At 41.1% G+C, this 12,611-nt stretch overlaps 1 protein-coding gene across 1 annotated transcript in view; it reads right to left on the bottom strand.

The window, feature by feature from the left end:
- tmx3b (thioredoxin related transmembrane protein 3b) overlaps positions 1 to 12,611 on the bottom strand; it is a 54,374-nt gene that overhangs the window by 17,048 nt on the left and 24,715 nt on the right. Inside the window, exon 13 of the mRNA XM_049564608.1 lies at positions 5,378 to 5,434. Within this exon, the coding sequence (XP_049420565.1) occupies positions 5,378 to 5,434 (57 nt within the window). The remainder of the gene's footprint in view (positions 1 to 5,377; positions 5,435 to 12,611) is intronic.

Here is a 12,611-nt window from a genome sequence, read left to right on the forward strand (position 1 = left end):
CCTGACAGGTCAGTGTATATGTCTTTAAGTGTTCTAGTCTGCTGTTAAATGCCGAAGGAAGAAGAAGACTTGCAGTTGTACAGAGTGAGACGTCCGGGTAGCAATGATGAAAAGGCCAGAGCACAAGTGTGGGCTCGGGAGAGACCCAGATCTTTTCGGGCCACACCCAATATTGCCAACTGTGGCTCTGGGTCTATGGTTTTATTACACATGTATGAAAATATCTCAAAAATTTTGTCCCAAAATTGTCCGATCCTTAGACATGCCCAAAATTATTAGAAAAGAGTTGCTGGGTCCTGAATGAAAGTCGCCACTTTTGACCCAGCCATCCAATCACAGTGGAGGAGGGGTGGGGCAAATACAACAAAGACCAGTTGTCACATCTTACATGTACAAGTGCTGAACAACAAGAGAGGAAAAATATGTTAATATACTGTAGGCCATATATTCATATTTCCTCCCCGGCAAAATCTCATGAACCCACCGACAGTAGTTCCTGTTGGATCATCAGAGATTAACAATACAATTTAAATGTGATTTAATTTGAATGTTTTTAATGGGATTTAGGATTTTTTTGTTCATTCATTTGTTTTTCATCATGGTATCCAATTGGGTATTGAGAATCATGGAATTTCCTTGGTACTGGTATCGACTACTAAATTTCTGGTATTGTGACACACCTGCGAGATACAGAGGCAATCCTCAAAACTTCAGGCAAGGAATTTAAATGTGACAGAGAGAAACCATAATTGGGATTTATATCCCATTCTGCACTTCAGTTACCACCAACTCTCTGAAGACGCTAATAATTTCACTGTTACTGTGTTTGGCAATTAGCGCTGTTTTTGTGAATTGAACTGTTTTTGCACTGGGGCTCATTTGCAGAGAAAAGGGCCAATTTGGTGCCAGAGCTATGCATATTACCAAATAGCAACATGTGAAAGAAGCACAAAGGCTCTGAGATTCTATTTGCTTGGCAGCGCGATTCACACTTTGCAGGTGCATTGAGAATTACACAGTTTTGTTTTTGTCTGTTTGTGCAGGTTTAGTGGCTGCAGAAGCCGCACAGTCCTTTTGTGAATTTGAGAGGTTTTATGAGTCTGTGCCGGTCACAGTTAAGGAGACCTTCACAAATTAGAGCTGACAAGTGAATCGCAGGGAGCCCAGAGGAAAGCACCTCAGCATCCATGCTGAGACATACACAAAACATACACAAAGAAGCCCAGTAGTCCAGTGATGTTGCCACAGTTCCTTCAGAAAACCCAGAAACAGAGACACAGACACTGCATGCTCTACAGCCCACTTTTTTTCAACAAATCAGCAGAGGAATTACAAAACTCAGCGAGATAACGAACAAGGTCATATAAACAAGCAATCCCTCTTTCACACGTCTCACACAACACCAAACCCTGGCTTAGATAAGGTATCCTGGTGCTTAGACACACACACAGGCACACGAACAGTCCATCAGAGCGCTGCCACCTCACATCCCCGCAGTGTTACTCAATCCGGCAACAAATTGCACACACATGCACACGTATCCATCACTGTCCCAATCCACCACCCAGCTGAGATCAGGAGTGCAAACACACACGCACACACACACACATGCCCGCGTGGTAGAGTCATCAACACCTCACTACTCTCTCCAGCTGAGATCTGCAATCACATGAACACACACGCACACTGTGAGTGTGTAGTCCATCTGACATCCAGCCTACTCCAACAGATGGCACCCATTTAAAATAAATATGGATTAGCCTATTCACCTCTGTGAGTGGAGACTACTGGGGGTTTGCCGCCCATAATGAAGGGTCATATACCGTTCTCTATAGAATTAGGGCTGGCAGAAAACACACATTTAAGCCATTTCCTTTTCCGATGCCAAATACAGCTGCAACACTGTACAATTAGGGCTAATTGTTGTTTTATTACAGGAGGAATTTTATCCATGTTTATTTGGATTAATAAAGGAACAGTTTAGGTAGTGACATTTAGGTAAATACCAAGCCGCAACCTCCAGGGCTGAAAAATGAAGCTAACCCAGAAGTGCCAAAGTAGTTCCTGTAGATCCTCAAATGGCCACTTGGACCGGCTTCAGTCAATATCCATAGAATGCCCAACTTTATGCAGAAATAAACAAATGGTCTTGGTCTCTATGACTAATTTCCCCATTCATGACAACTGTATGGGGGGTATTTTTTTTTAATAACTCGCCTGTTAAATTGTTAAGTCTTTGAGTGACAGGTGGGTGTTGTCAGCTGACAGCAACAACATTGATTAGGTAGCGTTACGTGGTGTAACCCCAGATTCAGAATATGGGCATAGCCAAAGTTATTTCAGTGTGTTCTCAGTTCATAAAAGTTAACTGTAACATTTTGGTCGCCTAAAAAGTCTTGTTCAGCATTTGGTTTTACTAAAAGACCCTTTTAGGGTGCTTTCAGACCTAGAGTTGTCTTGCTTTGGACTGAATCAGGGACTAACTTTGTTACCAAGTTGCATAATTACCTAGAGTTGGTTCGTGTTCTCACGGCAGCATTTACAAGCGGACCAGAAAAAATGCCTTGTGGGAGAAAGCTGCTCTTGATTGGTCAGAATTTCCATGCAGGAAAAATCCAGGAAGTAAACAAAATGTTGAAGAAGAGTACACTTACAAGATAATGACACTTTCTCATGTCGCAATGGAGGGACAACTACGCAGGTTGATTTCAGCGCTGCTCATTGTGGACTATATTGCTGTCATTGTTCATTTTAGTCAAACCATACAGTTTGAAAACGCGGCACGGCTGTGTCATGTGACTGAAGTTGGTTTGGATGGAGGTCAGAATACGTTCTCACCACAAATGAACCGCACTTAGGGGGCAAACAAACTTGAGTTCTATTGAACCAAACCAAACAGGACAGGTGTGGAAGCACCCTAAGTAGTCGGATGTTCATTTTTTCTAGTAAGTACATTGTTTAAATGAATGTTAATAGGCCTAGGGGTGGGGAAATAATAATAAATTGCTTGGTGACATCTTATCATTACAAGGATGCCAAATATCAATTTGTTTTAGCATCTTATTAGATAATATAGATGTTGACAAAGTTTTTGTTATGGCAACATAATTTGCAGTTTATAAAAGGTGCTACACTGAGTGACTAGCTAACACTGCTAACAGTTATCATCTAAGACACTTAAGTGGTTATCAAAAACGCTATATACCAAAACAAACAACAAATACTTTCAGTTTTCATGTTTACAAAGCTAACTTTGAGAAATTAAGTCACTAACTTAGGGATGAAAATGCACTGTGATCACTGGAGGCGGAGGAAAGGTAATGTTACTGCAAAGTTGACAGGAAGTAAACAGATGTGTAGTGCGTAAAATTGCACACTACATTGTGCAGGAAGAGAGTCTGTGGTTTTAAGGGAAGTGGCATGGTGAAACAATGTCCTCGCAAACATGTTGTGTTAAACTAAAGCCTGGCTTTAGCTCCATATCTAAAACAGAGAAATGGAGTGGTGTTGATCTTCTCACCTAACTCTCAGCAAGAAAACTAAATGTTAAAACTATTCTTCATACAAGATAAATAAACAAATAAAAAATGAATTCAAATCCAGGTGCAAGCTGGATTTTAAAAATACCATTTGCATTCCAAACAATCAGTAGTTTACCCATTTTGAGTTTTTTTGAGTTGTTTTTTTTTTGGTGGGACTCTGGCTCATTATCTGCAGTTCATTAGTTCGTTTTTCCCCAAGTTTCCTTTTCACTTTGTGTTACCGGAGGCATTTCTTTAGCTTTAATTACTGCAGGAGGACTAATTAAAAACACTAACTGTAAAGTGTGTTAATGATTATCACAGTGTGTCCAGGAAACGTCCATCTGAGATGCATGGGGACATAAAAACTGCATGACAATCAATAGATTAAAAAAAAAAAGGTATTTGTTGATAAAGACATTAAAAAGTTGAAAACAGCAGAATGATGGAATTTAATGGAAATCGACTTTATTTCTGCGTGAGCTGAGACTTTCATTGTCACTCGCTGACAGAGGTTCAATAAATCTTTAGTGTAAAAATCAAATGGCTGGTTAGTGTGGTAATAACCTTTCTAACCATTCACCTTCTATGATTGCAAGCGTTCCCTTCACATACAGACTTTTCAGTCACCTCACATCTCTTTAAGTTTTTCACAGCCCACAATGTGTTCCATATAAGGGGTTAGCGATAATCCTACGTTTAAACAGAGGCAGAGACAGCCTCGGGCTCAGAGTGGTGCTCATGGTGTATGTGTGTGTGTTCATGAGTGTGTCTATGTGCCTCTGGTGAAAGCAGGGGCAGCCTTACGCCAGACAGACCGCTGCCAGAACACAGTAATCGCTGTGATGACAGAAAGAGGGATAAAAAGCCATCAGATTTATTTCCATGGCTCTCCTAAGGGAGAGAATTAGTGGACATTGACAGGCCAGGATTTCATTCCTCAAAGGAGGGCAATTAATCCCGTGCTACAGCGGCCAAATTCAGGCCCGTAAAAACCCAGCAGATACATATTGTATCCACTCATACAAAATTAGGAAGGCTAATCACCTCTTTTATCCTTAAATATAAACGCTGCCTGTCTAATTTCAGCCGTGCTACCAGGAGCCTGTTGTGTGAATGTCATCATATTTCCAATACCACCTCTACTGTACTCACCGACACACTTTTAATTACGCAGGACTTAGGAGACCATGTCTGCTATAATCTCCCTCGTACAAACAATAATGTGCTCAAATCAAAATAACATCCTGCAGCGGCCTATTACGCTTGCAGATTCTCACACTAGCGCTCACAACATTATACAAAGACACACATAATTAGATACTGTACACTGGTAGATACAAAACAGACACGCCAACTGCTACAGCCCCGCTGGCCTGTAACACTAGCAGGGTTCTAATTAAAAGTGTGGGATGTCAGTTGTGGGCCTCTCCGAGCACGACACGGCAGCAGTAGGCTTGGGTGCAAAGCTACTGCAGCAAGGCTCTCTGCATCATTAGCGCTGCTCTTTGACAAGCTATTAAAACACATGACCACTATAGGTTTAATCCATGCATGGCCTTATCCGTAAATTCCACTTATACTCCTCTTGCCTTCGCGGAAGCAGATTTGCAGGAACTTGTGTGCTTTTTCATGTGTGCATGATGGTGGGGGGTTGAAGTTTCCAAGTGCACTAAAAAAGAAATGACAGTCTGTCTGTGTAATTGACTTCTCCACAAGAGAGCATCCTTAATGGCAGAGGCTGGCATTACAAGTCAGTCCAGACCTGGATAAGTAGCTGACAGAAGGTAATACGAGGTGGAGAAAAAGGAGGATGACATGAGAAGAGAGAGGCAGGCTGGATTTGTGACACTCACCCCATAATGAGGCTGTTAATGTAGTCATTCCCGTCCATGTGGCCAAACTGGAAGTCCCTGGAGATGTAAGACAAATCAGTGGCATGAGAAATCGAAACAGTGCATCAAAAACAACATACAATAGAGCAAAATGAGCACATTGTGCTGTCTCAGTGGGCTGCACGAAACTGGGACGACAACTTTTCGGCACAAATATGGAAACACATTGAATGCAATTGCATGTTTTCGCTACGGAAACCTGGGATTTTGTCAGTGCTGGAAAAAAAAGAAAAGAAATCCCCAAAGCTCTGTCCTGTGCTGTCTCCTGTTCCCTCATCTTTTCCACCACAGAAGACTCAGGTGATTTATCTAAACGATAAGGCAGGAGGAGGAATTCAATTTGTATCTCATTGTGCTGCACTATGCCTGAGCAGAGTGTACTGTGGATAGACTCGGATAGGGGGGGTTGCACAGGTCCAGGAAAGCCAGTGACTTCTGCTGAATGACTGATTATGTGGGCCTCTACATATATATTATATTCATTTTGAATCATAGCCACATCTTGCGCGTTTGTCCCCTGGGCGCTACACAATACTGCCTGCGCTTATATCAATGACATGATTATGAAGAGACTGGACTACATAATAAATCCGGTGGATGCAATGAAAAAAAAAAAATCAGTCTGTGTTAGTGATGATATTGCTGACAATAGTCAGCCAAACTGGGAATAAAGCTCATCAAAAAGTCAGTCTGTAACTTTGGCTCTGAAAGCTGCCGCAGTGTGAGTTACAGATCAGAAATAGTTTGAGCAAACTGATGGGAGGAATACGAGATCATGGAAATTAAATTCTTTTTTACTTTATCATCAATATTTAAAGGTCCATTTCTCGTGTATGTCCGTCTTCCCTCCCACTCCCATTGACACTTCTTAGCCAGACTGCTGAGCAGATCAGCCAAGCGGGGTGAGTAACTAACTGAGAAACTTGCATGTGAGAGAGGAGGCCTGGAGCAAGGACTATTTCTAGTAAATACTTTGATTTGTCCAGAACAGTTGGATATTTGGCTAAACGTTTCCCTGTGGAAATGTGCAAGTGTCGGTTACTTAGGGAATTTTTCTGACTGAAGGTGATATTTATTGGCGTTATCTTTAATGTCATGTGTTTCTCACGAAGAGAAGAATGTTTTCTGAAGCCTGTTCCCACAGCATTAATGTTCCAGGGAAGGGATGTGGGGGTGAACAGCTATTTCCAAATACCAGCCGGTGGTTTGTAATACACAAGAAAATTCCACAGTAACATCATGTCATGCTTATCACCAGCAGGCTTTAAGCTCTCAGAGATAAACTATAAAAACACAAGGATTCTGTGCAGACAGGAATTAATTATCAACAAACAATGATTATATAAAAAAACAGTATGTTTTTGGAATTATGATAAATAGTATGGTGGGTATAGGAAGAAAAATCTCCCACATATAAACTTTAAACAGGATTTAAATCACAGATCAACACATTATATTAAAGGGGGCCTACTGTGCTCATTTTCAGCTTCACACCTGTATTTCTGGCTTCTAACAGAACATTAGAAAACAAAATGTGAAACTCTATTAGGAGCTGTGCCTTGTCAAAAAACAAACAAAACCTTAATTTGAAAGGACAGACACAGGAAGAGGCCATGCTCAACAGTCAGATAGGAGTCATGTTACAAACCAATCACAGCTGACAGATATCTCTCCCTTCTGTAAATATTCAGTCTGATAAATACGGAAAGGTTGATCATGTTAGTGCTGAGCTTTACATCTGTCCCACAGACGACAGGCCTACACACTTATAAACAGCATCTGGAAGAAGATCATGTTGGGCAGGAAATCCAGAGTGTGGGATCATTTTGAGAAGGTGAAGGACGAACCCAAGGTGATATGTAAACTCATCTTCATTGGTCGACTACAAACATGACGTATCATCTGAAACATGGAAGTAGCTACATGCCCGTTAGCCACTTAGCACAATCATTACTGCTTTGCCGACAGCGTCATTAACAGGCGGCTCGCTCAGTGTGTGACGTGCACTTGTAGATAAGATATAGCCCTATATTAATGAAGGTTCATTAGTACGGTTTGTATTTCTCTGTAATGTAGCACAGTGTTAACAATGTTACTGATACTATTCTTTCTAACACCTTCAACTCAAACCATTGTGCTGCCCCGCCAAAAATATATAATTCAATAATTAAATTGATATCATAAACATGCAGGTGACTAGACAACTATTGGCCCTAAATGATGACTATTGGTCGACCAGGAAAATTCTTAGCCGGGGGCAGCCATACTTTAATGTTCAAAAAACACTTTATGTTCCTCATACTGTTTGTGCACACCTGTATTCACCCTCTGTCTGAGATGCTCTGTTTTAGTGCCTGTCTCTATAAGCCACCCTCCTGAAAAAGCTGTCTGTTCTGATTGGTCAGCGTTTCCGCATCTTTTGAATCTTGGCATTTGTGCACCTTCACTGCAGCTGGGGAGTGGCAGTAAGGGAGAAAATCAGCACTTTCTATTCACCAGAATCACCAATAAATGCTTTAAAACACAACCAGACATGTTTTATTGGTACACAAAATTGGTAAGAAATTTAACAACATCAACAACCAATTTCCCCTGACATTAGCATGTAGCTACATGTAGCAGTGTATGTAAAATAAACACTTGCAGTTCCGTGCCTGGAGCAGACGACCATATAAAGAAATCTGTGAGGAGCTTACGTCAGCTTGTATTGAAAATAAAAAAATCATTGGAAACAGAGTACAAAGAACGCTCTGAAGCCTGAGGTTGTTGCTTTTGATTACTTTTACATACATTTACGTCATTATCTGAAACTTTGGCCACGATTAATAAGCGACAGAAAAGAAGGGAAAGTATAATAAGTCTCCTTTAAAATACAAGGTATCTTTGCAGACAGAAATCAATATTAAAAACAGTATATTCTGGGAACTATACTGAGTACAATGGTGGGTATGAGGAGAAAAACCTCCCACATGTGCACTGGACAGGATTTAAATCACAGATCATCACATACAATATTAAAAATCATTAAATTTAAAGCGATCCTGTGTGACATTTGTATATGATTTAAGCATCTGTCAAATTATTCAGATTGCATCGTTTTTTGTTAAAACGTTGAGCCTTGACAGAGTATTGGCTTGCAATGCTGTGCATCTTTCATAATACTACCACTGGGGTAGAGGCTTTATATATTCTTAAACCTATTGATTTATTTTGGCCACTTGCAACACAACAAGCTGTTAATGCAATGGTGACCCTGTAAAGTTGATATGAGGAAAGCAGGAAAACAGTTTTATATTAGCATTCATTTAGCTTTTAATTTTAGCTTTTAATTTTGGCCTTCACCCATAGAATATCTGGCTCTTTAGCTGCTTGATGCTCCTCTATGCTCACCAGCTAGTCTCTAACTGTATCTGCAATGTGGTGCTGAGCAGGTAGCATACAGTGGATTTATGAGAGCTGTTTGGCTGAAAACAGCTCACTGCTGCGCCTGGCAACAGTGGGTGCTGAGACTGAGCCAAAACAATGAGCTGAAAGACACTTCAAAGCTTGAGTCAAGGCAAACTGCAGAACCTACTGATCAGTAAGATTAAGAGTGACATCTCTCACAATACAAATTTAATCAATTTCAAACATAAACATTTTGATTAGTGCAGCTTCAAGACATTTTAAATGTTAAAAATGTTGCTCAACATCTAATTGCCTTTCAAGAGGTAGGTACCAATTTATCGGCCGAACAACGGTATCGGCAAATATTCACCTTGTTCACATATGGCACTGGCTGATGTTTATCTGTAGTCTCATGTAAATTTTGCGCAAGCTCAATGCTGCGTCGGTTATTTGCAGTGACAGCAGTAGCTAGCATACCCAGCTGCTGATTCAGAAAAGGCGAAGCTGCTGGCTGGACCGTCTCTGGTCTGACATTAGATGGAAACGGGTGCCATGCAGGACATGTGGTTTCTTTTTCACATATGCCCTCAGTGAGCAGCTGTTAAAAGAGTATTTCACCAGTGTTTATGCAGGTATGTGTCACCATACTGAGGGTAGTGTGTGCAGATGAACCACATGTTACCAGCTCCTGAAGCTCCCCGTCTGTCAGAGGACACAAAACACACCATCTATGACTTGAAATGATACGTATTTTTGCTCCAGCACAGTGGGAAAGCCTGACACTGTTCATGTGCACACTCTCCCCACACCCCGACAAAGAAAAGGCAAAGTATCTCTTTAAGCTCTGCGTCTCATACCCTGGATGAGAAGAGAAATAGACTGAGCTGCAGCTGCGCAGACATGCTGATCTTTGTAAAGAAAAACATGCATCTTACTAAGAAGTAGGCAGGCAGTGATGTAACAGTGATTTTTTTTTCTTTTTATCAATATTTTTAGAAGAGGAGGCACACTGTATGATAAATAAACAACAAAACAACAACAACAACAAAAAAAATCGATATTGGCATTGGCTATCAGCCAAATTGTTATTTTGAAAAACAAAATCGCCCAGAATTTCACAATCAGTGTATTCCTACTACGTACTATCTGAAGCCTCAACAGTCAAGGGCCGTTTATGGACAGTAAGTCAAAGGTTTCAGTTTGTGAAGAAGCTCTTTCTGAAGAGGTTTCTTGTCTGGCTTTGTTGCACAAACTCTCTGTGCAGCAACTGGCACATAAAAGCCAAGACAATAATAACTGGTGCTGAATTTCAGCCTGACACACACCCACTAACTGACGAAATCAGACTTTCCCACAAGTGCAATTTGCCACATGTAGGCATGTGCCTTTCTCCCCCCCCTACACAAAGACTAGTTCCACTCAGATCTGCATTCATTGTGCTGTCAAAATGCTACAACTGGTGGGTGAGCTGAACACCACCACATTTATTACTGCTTCAAACAGCGTCAGCTCATTCAAATGTCACTCATCACCTATGATCTATAGTCTGCGCGCTGTCACCGCCCACCAACGGGGGCGTCGCTCGAGCCCGCAACTTGTAATTACAAGTACCGTTTAGGTGTGTCAGAACACTGCAGGCAGCTCTGATCTCAGTGGGGTTTCTAAAACTCTAAAGTCTTCAAAAAAAAAAAAATAAAGTAAAAAAAAAAAACACAGCACAGAGTAGTGCAGCGGATAGCAGTCCAATTGATGATAGGAATCTGTGTAATTCAATCAGTCCTAATGGGAATGCTCGGAGTGGGACACACTCTTTGATCATGGCGGTCTGAGATACACCTCTTCAATGAAAAGCAGAAACCCATCTGATGAAGCAACATGGTCAATGACGGGGTGCAGTGAGGAACCTAAGCGCAACATAATGATGAAAATGTAATACATTTTTTCTTTTTAATCCTTTTGAGGAAATCCTCTTGTCGCCTGCCGCCCTGCTGGGAGATCAGAGATAAGGGTCAGCTACAGAACAGCGACCTTAGAGCTGATTTGAATTCAAGCCACTTGAGCTAAGCATGTTCGCTTTAACCTGGGTCCTCCAGCTAAAGGATGACCTACCTACTGTACTCACTAAATCATCCTGCTGCACACATGCAGCAATTGTTTCAGGGGTCCCATGTTACAGGTCCAGTGTGTGGGATTTAGGAGGATATACTGGCAGAAATGGAATACAATAAGTATGTTTCCTTCAGTGTATATTCACCTGAAATCCTGAATTATTGTGCTTTCATTACCTTACAATGAGCTGTTTGCATCAACACAGGGCTCACCATGGTGCACTGCCATGTTTCTACGGTAGCCCAGAAAGGACAAACAAAACACTAACTCTAGATAGAGCTACGCGTTTTCATGTCAGCCCCTCCACAATGAGCAGCATTGGCAAAAACAAAAAATACTTTTTTTAAAACTTGAAACTTCTGTGTTTTTAAATCACTGAGTCCATTTGTTTTGGACAGAAGGAGACCTCTGTGGATAATTTAGCTCCCAGTAAAAACTTCCTGAATGTCTAGATCAGAAATAAGGCGGGTGCACATTAGCGGGTGCTGGGCAAACAGCCCTTTTGCGACACACCAAACAATGTTGGAGAAACACAGATTTTGAACGTGAAACTGCATAATTCAGTGTTTCTACCAGTTCTTATCATTTGGACCGTTTGTTTTGGAGAGTAAGAGACCTCCTCTGATAATTCGCCTCCTGGTAAAAACCTCCTGAACAATGAACACTGAAGGAGTCCTGCGAGGGATGTATGATAATTTGACCAATACATTTGACCAATACCTGATACCAATATCGATACATCCACTTTTTTCCCTGCCTAATTTTAGTGATAAGTCTCCTCTGTAGTGGAATTAATGTCATATTATGCTGGCAAACTCTTATCGTGATGGCCCACCAGCAGATGGAGACATGAAATGTAATACTTGTCAATATATATAATATTCATTCATTGTACAAAATAAGAAAAAGTACGTTGGCCGATTCTGATAGTTAATTTTAAAGCCGATATCAGCTAATACTGATGACGTGCCGATATAATCATGCATCCCAAAATCCTAGCCTGAAGAAGTTTCAGCTGGGTGTGATCTGTAAGCCTCGCCACTAGATGCCACTAAATCCCCCTAAACCTTACACACTGAACCTTTAAATCATTTGAGAGTCTGCGATCTAGGGCTGAACAAGTCATAAAATACTATCGAAATCACAATATGGCCAAGTGCAATATTCAAATCGCAGGAGCTGCAATTTTTTGCCATTGTAAACACAGCAGAGTGGAGCTACAGAGATCCCCCGGCCTACAAATCATATCCCAAACCTAAGGGAACATGTTTGTTTGGTACAGACCCCAGCAAAAACTACATCATTATCATTTTTTTTTTTCGGTGATAATGAAGTGCAAAAATTACCATCCCCACAAAAATCGCAACTCATATAGCAATCGCAATGCCTGTCAAAATAGTCGCAATATAATTTTTTGGCATATTGTGAACCCCTGCTGCGTTCTTACATCATCTGTTTCCTACTACTGTTTTATTCCGACCTCTCCAGTCCGGTGAAAATAACAGTAATACTGTTGTGAAATTATACATTTGGAGTGCATTCCTTCTTTGTATTCAGAGCCTTGTTTAATTGGCTCCTCTCCAGTAAAAGAACAGGTCGAACAAGGCGGTGAGCAACACAAACATCCCGTCTCCAGTTGGAGCCGGAGAAAACAGAAATTATGCATTAATACAAACCGAGCTGAGTTTTTGACTGACAG

This window comes from Epinephelus fuscoguttatus, linkage group LG21, assembly GCF_011397635.1.
Source record: "Epinephelus fuscoguttatus linkage group LG21, E.fuscoguttatus.final_Chr_v1".
NCBI classification, from domain to species: Eukaryota; Metazoa; Chordata; class Actinopteri; order Perciformes; family Serranidae; genus Epinephelus; species Epinephelus fuscoguttatus.